General features: G+C 39.5%; 2 protein-coding genes across 3 annotated transcripts in view; both read right to left on the reverse strand.

Moving 5' to 3' along the window:
* Positions 1 to 10,681, reverse strand: part of grm2a (glutamate receptor, metabotropic 2a) — a 31,548-nt gene extending 20,867 nt beyond the window's left edge. The window contains 3 exon segments of the mRNA XM_026997544.2: positions 793 to 1,182; positions 1,184 to 1,541; positions 9,919 to 10,681. Of these exon segments, the coding sequence (XP_026853345.2) occupies positions 793 to 1,182; positions 1,184 to 1,303 (510 nt within the window). The 5' untranslated portion in view covers positions 1,304 to 1,541; positions 9,919 to 10,681.
* Positions 10,682 to 12,184: 1,503 nt separating this feature from the next.
* Positions 12,185 to 18,694, reverse strand: part of tex264a (testis expressed 264, ER-phagy receptor a) — a 51,653-nt gene continuing 45,143 nt past the window's right edge. The window contains exons 4-5 of one of the 2 annotated variants that reach the window (XR_004775845.1): positions 13,397 to 13,733; positions 12,185 to 12,618 (exon numbers count right to left, since the gene is read on the reverse strand). Coding sequence is in view for 1 of the 2 variants with exons in the window: in XM_026997633.2 (XP_026853434.2) it covers positions 13,459 to 13,733 (275 nt within the window). In the remaining variant the exon portion in view is untranslated. Of the gene's footprint in view, positions 13,734 to 18,694 lie in introns of both variants that reach the window. The other variant, XM_026997633.2, reaches the window with a different exon arrangement.

An 18,694-nucleotide genomic window follows, 5' to 3' on the forward strand; every position in this document is an offset into this window, starting at 1 on the left:
CACAGTGTTATCATATTATTCTTCTGTTAGCCTGTTTGTTCTTCATTCTATTCTGTATTGTTAGTCTGTGTCGGTTATTAAACTTATTATTTATTTATTCTATTCAATCAGTTTGGTTCCTTATGGCGTCGTCACTTCGCACATGTGTTCGCTCTCCACCCCCTCCCGTGTTACAATATTTCATATGTTTTCTTAACCTGGAATTCAATAGATGTTACCAAAACTGAAAGATTTATTCTTTAAAAGAGTTCTGTTAGAGGGAGAGCTGAAACTGGCCCTTCAGGCCACAATACACAATATGTCTCCATGAGCATCTGCAACTAGATCATAAAAGTCACTTCTCACAAAATCTCAGTTTCAATCATAAACATTTCAACAATACACATTCCACTACGACAAATCAGGATTTAGTGCTGTTCCTACAGTCAGTATGAAAACCAAGAATAATTTTAAATGGAAAACATATAGTGTCAACCTTGTTAAGTGTGCTAATGCTTTTCATGAGTGTGGAAGGAGAAAATGTAATGTATCCACAGGGGTGAATGATGTGAAAGAATGGTGTGACTAATGAATTATATTATGTTTGAATGGCCATGGCAGCTAGAACATGGATCAGTTGAACATGGATAACTGATGTAATGATTAATTAAATGATAGCATATCTGCACATCCGATTTCATATGGTGTGATAATTTTAGACATGCTCTTAATCACAAGTCATTATAAAATGATGGATAGCTTACTTACCAATCAGCATTATGTATTTAACATGGAATAAATAAATAGAAGTACCTGTATGGACACATCACTGTAGGACCCCCCAATCACTGCAGAGATTGCAAGCGGGACATCGTCGTGGATGGCATAGGAACCGTCCGGACAGGTGTACTCACTGTCATCCACCTTTGTTAGAGAAGCCCGTACAAACTCCAGCGACTGCTCCAGTGCATATGTATCCTTCGAGCATGTGTCCAGAATGTGTGCACCCAGCAAGATGCCTGGCAGGATCCGCTCATCCCTGTTGATCTCATCCAGAGCAAACAGCATGGCCTCCAGCCTCTGAATACCCCTCTGGGCATTGATGCGGCCACAGTCCTCTACCCCTTCCCCCTTCTGGTGTACTGGAAAAAGGCCTCCAATCACCAGGTCTCCATCAATGGTGATCTCTTTCTTGGAGTCGGTTGCTGTAGGTGGGCACGGCAAATGCATGTGGGCTCATGGCCGAGGGACGAGTAGTCAGGAGGAGGAGACGCAGAGGCCAGGAGAGCATGTGACTGCGGAGCCAAGGGGATCTCCCAACCATCGCGTCCAGGATGGGGCAGGACTCTCTGGGGGGCTCTGGATAGTCTCAGCCTGTTGCCCGCTCTCCGCTGCGTGGGAGCGGGGTGGTGGTGAGGGAGAGATGCGAGCGCGGGGGGATGGTGAGGGGGGGTGTTACGTTTGTGATCAGGCACAGGCTTGCCACAGCATCACTACCATCCTTAATTTGGTGAATCGTTGGAGATCAGAAGCTGCCGATCAGACAGAGGGGGATTCAGGGACTGCAGTGCAGAAAAACAAAAGCAAATTTGTCTCACCATTGTTGTGGTTGTGTGTGTTTTTTTTAATACATTCACACAATGCAGTGTGCATGCAATCTAACTTAACCATTCAGTGTGCTTATGGCAGGTTTCAGAAATTAGATAAAAGCAGCTTAAGAAATACAGACAGAAATAGAGACAAGGCACCAGTAATGTTTTGCAAAATAGTCAGTAGTTCAACATCAACCATATATTTAAAAGGGGGATGGATGTGCACACAGAACACAAAAACTGCATACATCACAAATTATTAAAACAGATTAAAAGGAGAGCAGTAACCATAACATTTTTAACACACATTTGTATTGTGTTGCATCATGGTCCTGGAGGAAACATTGTTTCATTTTTGCTGTGTACTTGTATATAGCTTGAAATGACAATAAAGCCTTTTGAACCTTTTGAACCTTCAAAACACAGATTTCATATCATTGCATAGAAAGTGCTAATATTATTCATGTAAAATTGCCTCATTAAAAGACACATTACAAACTTGTGTTCTGCTGTTTCTTTACTTACTCATAAGGTAAATTTACCACAAAGCACTGAATCTGAAAGTTATAACTGAATGATTCTAACTGAAAATTGCTCATTTGTAACTTGGTTCACTTGAAAGTCTCTGCACATGCTTAAAATAAAGTAATGGTGCAGTAGTTAAACATTCAGGATAATTCAGTACCGTCACCATATTCAAAGGCTTATGGGAACCATAATGTCTGTCCCCAAGCCCATTCTCTGAGCTCTTGACCAGTTCATCAGGAGTGTGTGTGTGTGTGTGTGTGTGTGTGTGTGTGTGTGTGTGTGTCTTCATGTCTGATGGTCAGTGTATTCATTGTAGTGTAAAGCTTGATTGCTTAAACACATACTGATGTAGAGCCTTATCATCCAATTACTCTCTAACCAACAGTTGCTGAACAGCAAAACACACCATAACACACACTCACACCTACATACACTCACATACTCATAAAACGCAAACATAAAGACTTACACCACAAAGAGAGAGAAGATGGCAAGAGAGAAGATGACATATTATTATGTCTCTATTTCTCTCTTGCACATACATACACAAATGTTTATAAAATGCATACAAATACTTACACTGCATAGACACAAGGAGAGAGAAGATAGAGAGATGGAGGATGAAATCATTTGAGTCACACACAGAGAGAGAGATAGAGAGAGAGAGAGAGAGAGAGAGAGAGAGAGAAAGAGAGAGGGAGGGAGAGAGAGAGAGAGAGAGAGAGAGAGAGAGAGAGAGAGAGAGAGAGAGGAGAGAGAGGAGAGAGAGAGAGAGATTATGCACATTTTATCATTTTAAACACACACATACATACATTTACAGGACCAACAAACACAGAACAGACACACCAATTTCATACTGAAATGTGAGGAATATGGCCTACAGCTGTAGTCAGTGATTTAATTATAGAATGTAAACTCTCATATCCACCTGGTGGGGCCTGAACAGAATGCCTGTAATGTAGTTATTTCTTCACTTACATCGATTATATTTCACATGCTCCTGATAGGAAAGAAATTAAATATAAAATACAGTTTTTTTATGCACAGTGACATCTGCACCATGAATTATGTAATATCTGCTGTTTCTCAAGAACACTGCAAGAAGAATGTTGTGGATGTGGTAGAGAGAATATTTATTGTAGTGTATGTACAGCCCAATCTGTTGATATCCCATGAAAATGCAATTGAACAATAAAATTAAATTATTTATCTTCTAAACCACTTAAGGGTTATGGGGGCCAGAGCCTATCCCAGCATCACAGGGTTCAAGATAGGAACAAACCCTGGACAGGGCACCAATGCATCATTGGGTACACACATAGCTGCCAGGCCAATGTAGAGGTACAAAACAGCCTAACATACATAGCTTTGAGATGTGGTGGAAAGCAGAGCACCCAGAGGAGCCCACTCAGGTACAGGGAGAACTTGCAACATCCACACAAGCAGTAGACAATCCAGTGCAGGTCATGGCATCTATGAGGCAGCACTGCTAACCACTGTACTTATTTTAATAAAAGGACGGAACAGAGAGTTTCCCGGTCTCAACTGGAATAACTTCCTTGGCTAGACATTATACATTTTACTGTTTTCAATTAGCCTTTAAATACTTTAAAGTGCTTGTCTTCTCTTTTACATTTTTAATGATTACATTTCACTGAAATTGCAGGTTCATGTATCCTTTTTAACCCTTGTCTGGGCCTTCAAGACTGGAACTTCACCTTGATTGGTGAACAATGATTGGTGCAAATCAATATCCAAAACAAACACAACTTAGCTTCACTCAGTATCATGATTTTACATTGATTTTTGGTCGCTGTCAGAACTGGAGTCTTTGTGTGTTGACTTCTGAGCTCTTAGAGCACCATGAACATTGATGCTTGATACATTGATGATATCAAAATCCTGCAGTGTATGCCCAACAAAAGATTCCACATGCATATTCCAGCACACTACATTTAGCATACGCCAGTCTAAATTAGTGAATGAGCAGCAAATTGTGTGTGTGTGCATGTGTGTGTGTGTGTGTGTGTGTGTGTGTGTGTGTAAGAGAGAGCGAGATATGTATGATGCTCATCTCTGTGAGACCCATCCTTGCTCACACTCATTAGGGTCTTCTCCCTACCCTTTGTTTCCATGGAAACTTGTCAGGCAGGAGGAGAGTGGGAGAGAGAGAACTAAAGAGAGAGAGTCTGAGAAAAAGAAAGAAAGAGAGAGAGAGCCTGAGACAAAGAGAAAGTAAGAGAGGCAGAGATGAGAGAGAGCAAAAGATGAGAGAGCCAATCTGGCCAGAGAACACAGGAGTAAAGTCCACTGGGGATTCTCGGGTGGCTTGTGAAAATTGACTATATCTTTTTACAGTGTACATCTTGTGAACTGCCTCTCTGAAGGGTTAACACATGCTTCCTCTCAGAATGTTAAATGGTATATGAGCTCACTCAGTCCACAAAGCACGCTTATTAGACAATACTTGATTCAGTAATCCTGAGGTATTTTACAGAATATAATGTTTTTGTTTGTTTGTTTGTTTGTTTTTTGTTTTGTTTTTTTAGCTAGGTTACACTTCATTGAATTAAGTAATCGCTGTGTCAAAAAGATATTTGTGAAACAAATTCTGGAACACTTTAGCTTGCTATTATGCAATATCATGTACACTAAATAATAATCAGAAAGGCAATTATGGAGAAAATAATTATGAAGGTGGAAAATGCCCTGGGGTGGTTTCAATAAACATTTTACATTTTTAAAGCATAAGTCCACTTATGGGCTTTAAAAGCATTATGCACAGACCTCCATATTCAAGTGCACCCCCAGTCAGTTAATAGACTTATAAGTCGTCATTTCTCTTGTGGCTTAAAGAGAACACAACATATGGACGGCTTTTTCAGAGACATACTGAAGTTTATGAAGTATTTTTAAATTCTTCTTTGCCACAATTTAGTAAATTGTAATATGATGAATGAGATCTTTGCACAACTGGGAAGTCTTGGAGTTGGTCCCAACTTTTGGGAAGGTGTCTCCAATATCTATATGATCTTGTTTGACCCATGATAGTACATTGTAACAACCATCTAATTTGGTTTGGATTATGTTTATCTTCATTTATCTTCTAATTATGTAACCACTGTAATTAAACACCAAATTACCATGAATTTTGGATGCTCAAGAACTTCTCTCTCCCTCTTTTTCTTTTGCGTTTCCCATGTTTTCTGCTTCAGCAGATGGCTTTTTTTAATTGAACAGCATTGCATTTGCCAGTTTCCCAGACTGCTCCAATCAGGTAATGAGTAGAGACGGTAGGAGGGAGAGACTCTGGAAGAGAGAAGCCAGAGGATGAAAGGATGAGAAGAATGAACAGGAAGCAGACAGGTGTAGCAGGTGTGATCAACCCAAGGTGATAATCTGCTTAAGTAGTTTCGCACTTGGTCTGGTAAGGAGTGCAACATTTACAGCATTATAACCTCTCTGGAGGTCATCTCTATGCAGCCAGACAATGAGTGGGAAATAGAGAGAGTGAGAGAGCGTTAGAGAGAGATGGGAAGGCTAGCTAAGATGTAAAGAGTTTCAAGCTTCTCCCTAAACAGCATTTCAGTTGATAAAGTAGAAACTTCTAGCAGCAAGACTTTTGAAATGCTTGTAGGATTTTTGATCAAGCAGTGTGCAGGCAATGTGCTGGCCCCTAAGGACACAGTCTGGTGCCTTATTTCAACTCACCAACTGCTTTAAATGCAATCTTCTCTCCAATACACTTGTGCTAGTAATGCAAATAAATAGGTTGTGTTAGTAATGCAAATAAATTCATACCCCATACAATGACAGCTTGTGTCTGTTTCATAAGTATTTTGCTTGCCATGTCAACTCTAGCTTAGCAATATTAAAGAATAAGAATAATGATTGTTGTATTGCAGTACATTTGCTTGTACTCTATCATGGTGATGAATGTCTTTTTGAACTTTCAGCAAGTTCACTTCAGCAACTGCCACATCTCCAACTAACATGTAAAATGTCTTTAAGCATTGTAGAAGTTTTTTTTTAATGTTTTCTTTGTAACTGGAATCATAAGTTGGATAAGATGAAACATTTAAGGTTTTTTAACATATAATTCATCAAATCTTTTCCAAAATACCGAAAGCTTTAAATTTGGGTCAGGGCTTTTTAAAACTGTAAAATCACAAACTTTAAAGCTTAATAAAAGGTTTTAGAAGATTTATCTTGCTGACCTTTTCAGATAGAGTTATTATTATAAGAGAATTAAGTTCATGTAAATTTAAATAATATCCACCCAGTGGAGAGAAGACCAAAGCAGCAATTAAAAGGCTGCCATTCAGCTTGCTCACTCGCTCTCTCAGGCTCTCTCTGGCTCTAAGCCTTTTTTTGTTTTTTTTCAAATTTGTATGTTACTTTCACCACAAACCATAAAACTGATATTACCAGAGTGTATTAAATAAATTGTTGATTTTGTCTCCTTAATTGTTTTTCTTATATATTTTTGTTAAACCAGCAGAACTTTTCAGCTACATGTAACTGAGTAATATGATTTCAGTGTTACAAAGTTCAGATGTGATAAGTTCTAAATCTTAAAACAGAGCAGCCCTACCCTTATGATTAAGACTGTGATCACTCAGAGAGAGGGATGGATATTGTGGCAGAGGAGAACTCACTGAGGCAATGGGTTTCTTCCTGCTGTTCTGGTGCAGCTCTCCCCACCCACACCCACTCTATACATTATTCATACTCCAACCCACTCTATACATTATTCATACTCCAACCCACTCTATACATTATTCATACCCACACCCACTCTATACATTATTCATACTCTAATCACCAGCGACCCATGGTCTGCTCAGTGCAGGGCTTCCCTTTGCCTTTAAACACATTACAGCAGGCCTTCACATTATAGATTTAGCTAAAACATACATGCATGTTCAAGCTTAATTGGATTCATTCCTTTATTCCTAATGTAGCATGTAGATGATGCAAACATTAACTCACACACAGGTGCATGCACACTCTACCTTGTATTGTACACAGACACAGACACACACACACACACACACACACACACACACACAATTTTTCCCATGCTGAGGCAAGTGTCTCCTTTGGGTCCTCTTCAGTCCCAGGGCTCTCCCATTAGTTCTCCATTAGAAGTGTGGCTGGAAAACATGCCATCTACTGTGGAATGTGTCAGAAGCCTACTGCACAACAAGAACACTGTCCTCTGCTACGACTTCATAAAAAACTGACATGGGACACATGAAGACATTTGTCTATTTTACCAAAAAGATTTCATCATTCAGTTCAGATGATTTTCATGTTACGGGATGGCTTTAAATACATTTTCCGCCTCTAAATAGTCATTTATAGATCTGCATAGATGCAGATTACTTGGTGTATTAGGCTCCATTACAATTTGTCATAGACCTGATGATTTATGATGTGTACTTTGCACAGAAAAAAAGTGTGTGGTGTGGGGTCCTATTTCGACAAAGAGATAATTAAAATACGAGAATGAAGTAAAATCCTCTTTGTCATGGGCTATTAAAAAGTGATTTGAAGTTAACTGAGCAAAGACATGATTAGTTACATGTTTGTGCGACCATTATATTCTAGGTGGAGATCTGCAGATGGTTCTTCAGGTGGAGGACCGGGTTTCTGTTTTGCTCCTAATCAGTTAAACACTGAAAGCAATTTAGGTATTTGATTTATTTACAGTAGAAACTTGCATAATTTAAAAAAAGTCTAGAAATCGTTAAGTCTGCAGCTATATGAAAGTTCATCTGCAACTCTCACGCTTGAAACTTGTACACATGATTTTAGTTTTATATTTACCAGTGAATTTCCAAATGCCACTTCATTTGTCAATAAGAATGTGTGACATCATTCAAGCAGTTAATCTCTGTCCTGCCACAAAAGTGTCTTAGACCGGTATCTTATCTCGGCTAACTGAGCCTCTGCAGCTTAAGATGTGCAGACTCCGTTAAGAGGCTGTTGTCAGGGCAGAGAAGCTGTTTTCTTCATCATCAGTCGCCAAGTGGAATTAGTCACTCACGTTATGTCGCCATCCAAGAGACCTAAACTCTCATCCCTGATTAATAACGCCCATGTTATTGCTGGGAACACTTGTGCTACTTGCAGATAAGGTGACATTCTCACACGCCGACTGTGAAAAAAGTACTGCCGCCACGCTCGCGGACACGCTGACACCGAGCTCAAGGCAGTTCACGAGACTGGAAGAAGACACATCCCCACCCACACGCCCATTTGAATGCGCGGCACTGTTCAACCTTACTGTGGCGTTAAGCGGCTGAGACACAGGTGAGGTGTCTAAAGGTGAGTTGTAAGCGGGCCGACGTGCCTCCTAATCAAGGCTTCACGAGAAGATCAGGGCATGTGTCGTGGCCTCAGTGAAGTCTTTAATTATTCAAACTAATCAATAACCTCAGTCGTCTGCTGCAGCTGGTTTACCGGTATTTCCGATATTTAGTGCTTGAAGTTACACTACAGACATCATGCAGTCTATCTGGCCGAGCACTTAAACATGCCATTGTGCCGCATATTTTATATAGACTATGAGTTCCGTAATAATACGATTTAAGTATTTCTTTTGCAGAGAACTACCAAACAAGCTAGTACGGCAAGTGGGACGAATTTTTACAAGGTCTTCATTCACACCAAGATATATGCTTATATATGATGAAATATATGTCAACTACTTTACTCCACTCCATAGGTTAAATTAGCATAATTTAAGAACCAGGCAAGCGTTCTATTTGCTGCTTTTTCAAACAAAATTACTGTTATTTGGGTCTTGAAATGTCAGAAAAATACAAAACAAGTATATCTGATCACGACTACTTTGTATTAAAATGACAATGAAACCGTTTTGACAGTTCTTATTGCACTGTCGGTGCGCAATGAGGTCTGATAATATAACACATGAACCAGCGAAGTTGTGAGCACTCCTATCTGTCACGGCTTGAAACACTTTTCATCATGTTTTTTGTTTAACTAGTCTTACTGGCGTAGTAGCCTGATAAAATAGAACTGCTAATGACTGTGCGGTACTGTCCACAGTAATGTTTAACTCCTGCAAACGTTTTATTTTGTGACACTGCGCCCCAGAAATCACAGCGCTAAAAATATTCCGTCTTTAATAAAACAGCTTCCTGAAAGTTTTCTTTTATACTGCACTGAAATAAACAAATAAAAGGCAACAACGACGACAATACTACTACTACTATTACTACTACTACTACTACTACTAATACTACTACTACTATTATTATTATTATTATTATTATTATTATTATTATAAATAATAATATTCTTAATAGTTAAAAAATAATATTCCTCAGATATTAAGTCATTCAAATGTTTGTGCCTTTTTACAAGATTTTCTCTTCTCTGTAGTGGAGTTACAGAGGTATCGGCTGAGAATTTGTATTACATGGTTTACATCATATGCCAAATTAGTAACATGAATAAGAATGTTTCCTCCATAATCTTCGGTCACTACGCTTTTTGATACACCCCAAAATCGGAAACGTAGTTTTTGTCCTCAGGGTGTGAGAATATCAACGTCGTTGTTTATCTTGCCTGATCACGTCGTCAGAGTACTGACTATACCGCAGAAAACCGGGCATCAGTCAAAACTGACCTCATCTTAGCTGATTATCTCATGTAGTTTGTATCATATGCGGAGCTTATCTTCCACCGAGAGTAAATGGAGTAGGCTTCCATGTGTTATCTGAAAGCAGCATTAATTTCTATTTAAATCAATACTCAATATCACAAAACGTTGTTTTTACCTTACCTCACTAGTCACATCGACAAAAATTCCAGGTGGAGAACTTTCAAGTAAATGTGTCTAATCCTTTCCTGCGACTCCTCAGTGACAGTTTCCTTTATTTTGTCGCGGCATATCGAAAATGTTACAACATTCCAATGGCCAAATTGTGAAGTTTTGTGCAGAACGTGCGCCTCGGTAAGACGGCGCGCGTGGAGCTGTCCGTGGTTCTGAAAACAGTAGCGCGCATCAGCAGATTCCGTGAGATTGTCTCATCTCAGTTCGCGCTCAACAGAAGTCCCTATGTACTTTACGAACTCCTTTATGAGATTGCTTTAGAGTAAAGATTCGCACTAGTCACTACTCACAGACGAGTGAGCTACCATTAACTGCGAAACCGGGTCTACGTCAGGATTTCTCTTCCCAGGAAGAAAAAAATGTTCCAAGAAGGTTTTCCTTAATCTGAATATCTCGCAGGAATGTTTTTGATAATGTCAAAGCGTGTGTATGGTCTGTTGCTCTAATGATTTTAGAGGAGTTGAGGATATCTAGCTGCTCGCGAGAACTCGGTCTCTAGAGTCCTCATACGAATACTGAGTTCCAAAAATGGACATATTCGGACAAGCAGTATTAAGTAACCTATCCTGCTGGACGGGTGACCTGTTGTTTAACTGACGTTTAGTTCAGTTAAATCTCTACTTGAATCTAACAAGTACTTCTGTGGTACGCTCTAAACGGGTATGAATTTTCCTGTGTCCGGCATACTCCGACAGCAGCATACACGTTCTTCCCTCTCTGTTCTGATTGTCGGTCAGTCAGTGCGCACACAAAAATCTGTCGAAGACCTTCAGACTACGTTGATTTTGTTAACTGACTAGGCACTTTTCTATTACATTGGCTCATGGAGATCTGCTCGTCAGAAGTTCGCAGAAAGATCGATCTGGTTCCGCTTTGGAACAACGGGCAAGTTTTGACTAGACACCGGCGGGGCTGCGAAGGAAGGCGCAAGGTCCCAATAGGCCGGAGAGAACATGGAATATGTTTTGACCTTTACCTTCCTCGCGCTAATCGTAGTGCCTGTGGATTGGTGCTGTGAGCCTAAGAGGTCTGGTAAAAGCAGATAATAATGATAGGAAAAATATTACTGCGTAACAGTGGACTTTTACAAAACCAGCAGTGGATTGTATTGCTTACTTCTCCGCAGTGGTCAGGCAGAACCCAAATAGTCTAATCTATATTAAAACGTTCTGAATAGTTGTGCGGTTGGTCCTGTGGTCATAGAGGCGGTACTAATATATGGGCTACAAGCCATAGTAAAAACACTAAGAAAACTACTAAACTATTAAAAGCGCCTTTCAATTTTTTAACGTGGGTTACTATAATTGGCATACTGTTGGAATAAAGGTTTCAAAAATGCACCATCAAACATCTGTTCAAACACAAAATAGTGTTAAATTTGCAACACTTAATATAGGTACCAACTATTATTCTCTCATGTTTCGCAAATAGAAAAATCTGTGATTTTGGGGGTAGAAAAACTCTCATAACTGAACTTTATGAGCTTATTCTGAACTTAAAATATTATATAGTTGCTCCTTGAAAAGTTAAAACATCTTATTAAAGTGTCAAGGTGTCAAGTATGTTCACCTCCCCTCACTTGGTAACCATTGTTACTCCAAAGCTTCTCAATCAACACTGACATTAACAAAGTAGGCCAACTTGTGAGCAAAGGACCGATGCTGACACATAAGCACTTGGTCATTGCAGTCATGTACATTTCTGCGCTTATGAGAAGCATATAAGATGACAGTCATAAGAAACAAGTTCCATGGATGCTGGGTCTTCTGAAACGGTCTAAATATTGATTGTAAAAGTAAGTGCTTATGTCGTCCACTAGGAGGATCAGAGTGAAATGCTGCTTTTCAGGGTGAGCTCTGCAGGAGGGGGGATTGAGCTGTGTTATCTCATACTGACACATTAAGCTGTTCAGTGAATGTCCCTTCTGTATTCAGCTACTGAGCAGTTTACAGAAATCAATAACAGTTTCTGTCGAAAGTAGTAGAGAACAGTGAAACACGTTAGACCCCCCCCCCCCCCCCCCCCCCCCCCCCCCCCCCCGCCCGCCATCTGCCTCTGGTAAGATCAGATGGATCAATTTTTGCACTGAATGATTCTGATTTGAAGTTTGAAAAAAAAAACTTTTTAAAAACTCATAAAAAACTGGTGTAAAGACCCAGCATGATCACACCCTTCCCCCATTCTCCCTCCACCCTCCAACATACGCAAACACACATGTATTTACACAAGCTTTATAGATTCAAATAAAAGACAGACACATAGTCAAGACTGTTTCAAGCAACAGGAAAACAACTATGCGCAGTATCAAAATACTGAGATAATTATCATGTTAAATAGATATCCAAGATCATATAAGAACCTACACTTGTAAAAGATACATCATGAAGCCTAGACTGTCATTATACCTATACACAGTCCCTTCTGTTGGTGGCATATACAACACACATGATCACAGCAACACAGGGACATGGTACACAGAGAAAAGGATTACACTGTTATTTTTGTCATTTACTTCATGTTGTCTTTGATAATGTTTGTCAACAACAAACAAATCTGTCACATGCAAGAAGGATGTGGGTGGGTGTGTAAGGAGCCATGAAGTCTTTATCAACAACAATAGCACACACACACACACACACACACACACACTCAGCCATTACCTCCTTTTAACTGCATCAATAAATCAATTAGCTAAACTGACCTATTAAATCTGACAATAAAAAATGGTCAATTCATCATCAGAATCAAATTCTTATTTTTTTCTACATTAGATTAATTTTATACATATAGATTGACAGATGGACAGTCTTTGTAATACAATGGAATAAGACAATTTCAAAAGTAGAGAGACCAAGGCTGGTTCTGACTGTATGGGAATATAATATTACTTTTTGTTTTCCCGTTGCATTAAAGGTACAATAAAGGTTTTTGTTAGAAACAAGATTAATATGACTCAGTCATAGTAGGCACATATTTGAAGAAGATTCAGATATTAGTAGACTAAGTCTGTGGTCTGGGGACATGCCTTTCTTGTCTAAGGTGCTCAGGCTAGACTACTTAATTACATGACCAACTGGTGAAATGCCACACTCACATATTTGGTACTTTAAAGTTAAATCAGACATGTAGTCAAAACCACAACCTGTACATGCAGACCCAGACCACGACTAAATCCTTGAGACAAATACAGAGGTCTAGCCTAAATTTATGATGTGAAACTACGACATAGATTACTACATGTGGCTGGAAATGTGTAATTACATGTTTGAAGAATATGGCCCATTTATATTTGTTTAGGGGACTATATAAAGTATATGGCCTTTGAGTTTGAGTAACAGTTCGATTTTATCAATGAAACTGAAAAATCAAATGCATTTTAGCTTTAATGGCCCTCCTGGAACCAAATACTTTTCACTAACTACTTCCAACACACACACACACACACACACACACACACACACAATTTATCCATTAGTTCTCCCCTCCTCATCATGCTTTTTCTTCATTGTCCTCCACATCATCTTTCTTTCCATCTTTTTTCTCCTTCGCCTCTTCCTCCATGTCCATGTCTAGTTCTTCAAAGGAGGATCCACTGTCTACAGACTCACTCGAGCCCTTGGTCCCCTGGTTCCCCTCTTCGCTTTGTGCATCTCCCTCATCCTGCTCAGGATTCTGGTGTAGTGAGATTGGAGCCCCTGCCATGTCTGGGATCTCAGCACATGCCTCCTGCATCAATGGACTGTTCTGAATCTCACGGCTTTCACCTGAAACAAGGGCAAAAATATCTGTTAGACAGCACACTAAAATTAAGACCAGTAACCAACAATAAAATGTTAAAGTACAAGTTACAGTATATGGCTAAATTATCTAAGACTTTATAGAGGGTAAAACCTAATTCTTATTTCAGCAGGTTGCAGAGACAAGGACATGAAGCAGCGTTATTGAAACTAATCAATGTCCCATTTTAGAATATAAGATCTAACCAACTGTACAGATACAAATGTATGCTAATGTAAAGGGGCTTCGGTGTAGAAGGCAGTCTAGATTTTACTCTTCAGGGATTGTAAATTGCACATGTAGTAGTTTCAGAAAGATACAGCCACCTAAGAATGATGGTGTAACTGGAGACAACTTCACTGTTATTGAGACACACACAAAGTGAGAGCTCTAATTGCCTAAGAATATAATACTTCAGACAGGACACCCCTCAGAGACTGTACTGATGCCAAACACTGCCACAAAAAAGATCCCAAAGAAGATTCAGAGAATGTCAGTAAGAAAGGATAGATGTTAAACAACTGATTCCTCTTGAGAATTCAGCATTAATTAAGGAGAACAAAAGGCACACAAAATGTTTTCCTGAGTCAGTCAGGAGTCTGTTTGAACACATAAAAGTGCTCTTAAAAAGAAAACAAAAGATAAGAAAATAATGTCATTTAGTAACTGGCCTTATAAAATTTGTTTGCCACCAAGACCTTTTAATTCTGGTTAAGCATAGTGAAGAATTAATCTGTATAGCTTTTATTTTTTTTCTTAGTTATTTTCTGTGCCATATATTTAGCACACCTTTTCATACCATCACAGGATATCCTACTGATACAAGCAGTCAAAGATTCATATAATTCTTCACACTTCACTGAGATACTCATTCCACTAACCTTTAATCTGAAACATTTAACCATATATCTGACCCAACTGACACTGGGGAAGACTATATACTCTCAAACCAGTCAATTAAATCTATTTGTTTCAGCAAAACCAGCGCTATATACTGTAATGGCAGTATTTGTACATTTTATATGCTCCATAGAGCCAGTATGTGCTTACATAAACTTCAGAAATGGTACATAATGTCAAATTTCTATTAGCTATTATGTTCTCCTTTGGCACAGATACATGTGCTCTCCATGTGTTACAAAAAAAAAAAAAAAGAGAGAGAGAGAGAAAGAGCGTGTGAGGAAGTGGGAGAGTGAGTGAGTGAGTTAGTGAGTAAGAGTGTGTTTGAGTGTGTGTGTGTGTGTGTGTGAGAGAGAGAGAGAGAGAGAGAGAGAGAGAGAGAGAGAGAGAGAGAGAGAGAGAGAGAGAGAGAGAGAGAGAGACAGAGAGAGAGCTGAACAGGGACAGAAAGACAGAGAGATGATCCCAACTCAGCATGCATATCATCTCTGATAGAAAGCAGTGGGTTCGACCTCTTGCTTCTCTCTGTCGGTACCACTTCAAGGGGAGAGGACTGATCCCTCACGCTCACTCATCCTGCCTCTCTCTACAAATCAGTTATGGCATCTCAATTAAGCTAAATATCTCCTTTTCGCATGGAAAGGGGGGTGAAGACATACGCTGCTATTCAAGCCTGCCTTCACATGTAAATATCAACCTAATGTTATAGAAGATCTTGTGCTAATACAGCTCTGAAGTATATTAGGAATCTTTTAACTACAGGAGATTAAATTAGTCTGGGCTTCTCACCCCTTGTTCATTGCCTGAACTTGTTCTGCACCCATTGCATGACGCATTCTTGGACCTCTTGAGGACCCTTATGCTGTGGAGAGTTTTGTTCACAGCTTAGCCAACACCCCCAAAATATCATTGTCACATCTGCAAAAGGTCACTGGAGACTGGGCTGTGATGTTGAAAAAGGGTCCCCAAGTCATCGGTTCTCTTTGGTTTGCCTAACCACTTCCCCATCACCTTAATAAGTTGTCCTCATTAACAGTTTCAGCACTAGACAGCTCTGGACGTGCCTGAGATACAATAGAAGGTAAACAGCATAAAATCAATTAAACAAGATTAAAAATGTAAATTAAGTGAGCTTTCATATCAGAATAAGCAGTCAGGTACCTCTGCAGAGAACACTTAGGGAACACTGGAATGTTGTTCTTGACAAATCTGATTGAGCTCAGACCAACTGCAACAGGAATAAGCAGAACACTCTCTCTGTCCAAGCCACACCACATGCTTTCATTCACATTAAGGTGAGAGCTCAGAAAGGGCTGCACTATGTCTGATTCTCCAACTAGTGTTGCTGACATTGAGCAGAGGTTCACTGCCATGCTGAAATGTAATCTAAGTTCCTGCTCTTTTTTCTTGCAATTGACAGCAGGTTGTCATCAAGAAACTGTCTGTACCACGTAGCAAGTACCACTTTTATGAAACAGTGCTAAAGAGAAACTACAGGAAGACACAGGCTATATTTAGCAGTGCATACACTCATTGGTCACATTATCAGTAACACCTACAGATCTGCAGAAATGGGTCAAGAGCTTCAGCTCATGTTCATATCAAACACCAGAATGTGGAAAAATGTGACTCTGACTATGGCAAGCTTACTGATGTCAGACAGGTGGTTTAAGCATTTCATCTTATCTCCTTGGACACAACAATCTCTAGATTTTACCCAGAATGGTGAAAAAACTAATAAACAAAAATCCAAATGTAGTAAGTGGCAGTTCTCTTGGTAGAACCCATCGTTGATGAAAAAGGTCAGAAAGGAATTGCCAGACTCCTCTGAAATGACAGGAAGGCTACGGTAACTCAGATAGCCACTCTTTACAACCATGGTGAGCAGAAAGGCTTCCCAGAAGGTACAGCACATCGAACCTTGAGGCAGGGAGGCTACAACAGCGCAAGAACAAATGGACTTCTACTCCTGTCAGTCAGAAGCAAAAATGTGAGGATACAGTGGGCGTACAGTGTGTGCACAAGTATTAGGCAAAAGGTATTTTTGAGGATTCACTTTATTATTAAACAACTACAATGCTCTTGGTCAATCCAAAATGTTAATAAACCTCAAGCCTGAATATTTAAGAAAGTAAAAGTGAGGTTTTGGCATTCTTAGGAGAAAACCTATGTGTGCATAATTATTGGGCAACTATTAGTTTGCAGAATTATTGTGCAACTAAATGAAAAATGGAAATTTGTAATGAGTATTGTTGTTAACCTTGTGCATTCCTTCCGTGGCCTCACTGGTAAACCAGTATCAAGTCTTAAACTATAAAATCCCACTAACCAGTATCCAAATGAACATTTTTAGGATGTGGTTGAATGGGTGATTCACAGTATGAATAAAATCTACAGCAATTACATGATGCAGTCCTGCCAACATGGAAACATTCCTTTGAAATTTTGGTCTAACACCTTATGAAGTCCTGAGAACTGAGGCTGTAGTGAGAGCAAATGAAGTCCTACCCAGTATTAGTATGGTGTTCCTAATAAAGAAGCTGGTAAGTACATTGAAAGCACATGGCCTTAAAATGGATAGCACATCTAAGCTTTAGCTGATGTTTTCCAGACTTTTATTACAATTGAGTTCCTCAGGACAAGCCTGCAAGCGGGCACTGCTCATAAGCATGATATATGAATGGAAGCCCTGAGAAGCTGATAAAGTAAAGCACACCCAGTGGTATAAAGCCTCTTAAATAACATTTACCTGAATTAGTTTCTAAATTGGGTCCAGTGGGACTGTTAACCGAGCATACAGAGTTTGGTTCAGTAAAATCTTACAGATGAAAGAGGGGATTCTGGAGGACAGAACTGGGTAATTAGAGATGGAGGGCACAGGAAAGAGGAGGAAAGGGGAAAAAGTAGTGAGAGGGCGAGAGGACTAATGAGCTAAAACAGAAGCAGATCTGAGGGTTTCTGAGAGCTGCAAATGCACAGTCCATCACCTTGACATGCTGACAGACTGATAGTCTGATAGTCCACGTGTAGATATCCTTTTCATATTTTCTTCCCTACTTGGTGCCGTATCAACTCAACTTTGCCTGTTTCTTAATGGTGTTCCTTAAGATTATAATTTATTCACAGTGATGCCCAACTGCTTAACCGCTGACCATTAAGAAATAATTGATGACTTTATTAGCTATTATATGTTTATTGCAACTTTAAGAACAGCCATTATAGTTCTTTATTCACATGCAGTGCTTTTTATACAGCTTATGTTTGTGTGTGTGTTTTATGTATAAAGGGTAAACACTGGTAGTAAAGACACTGGAAATGTTCTATTTAAAACGATGTGTTTAAATGTATGGAAGTGTAAATGAACCAAAAAAATTGGAGAATAAGTACTAAGGCAAGCATTAAGTACTGGTGAAGCCACAAATGAAAGCTGTATACACGCTTTGCTGTGAGAAACCACTGTGTCTTCTGTACAGTAGCTGTGAGGATCTCATTATAACCAGTCCCTGGGACCATAACAAAAGGCAAAGCACTGCTTATTGGGCAAATCGAATGCTCTGCCGTTCAACTTTCCACAGAGACGATGGAGAGGAGGGGGTGACTGAGCTCAAGTGCTTTGTGCTCTCCCAAATGAAGGAGTCTTGATTCCCAACATGCACCCTAACACTGTCAGATCCAGCTGAGAAGCTGAGATTGATCAGCAAATAATTGATCAGCAATTATTTGCTGATCAATCTGAGATTGATCAGCAAATAATATATGCTGATCGCATATATTGAGAAACACCCACCCACACTCTCACCCACCTACACTGTGCTTATTCAGATGAAATGTTGACTGTGTTGAGTCAGAAACACTTGCTGAACCTTGGAATCAGTCCATGGGTATGTGTACCCCTGTCTGGCCATCAGTAACAAATGCTTTTTGTATGGAAAAAAGGGGTCCTGCAGTGTATTAGCACTGTCAAATAGTTCAGGTCAGGTTTGTAATATAATGTGTGAAAATAAATAAGGTAAAGTTCAAATGAACTCATATGCACATGCATCTCCAC

This window comes from Electrophorus electricus, chromosome 3, assembly GCF_013358815.1.
Source record: "Electrophorus electricus isolate fEleEle1 chromosome 3, fEleEle1.pri, whole genome shotgun sequence".
NCBI lineage: Eukaryota > Metazoa > Chordata > Actinopteri > Gymnotiformes > Gymnotidae > Electrophorus > Electrophorus electricus.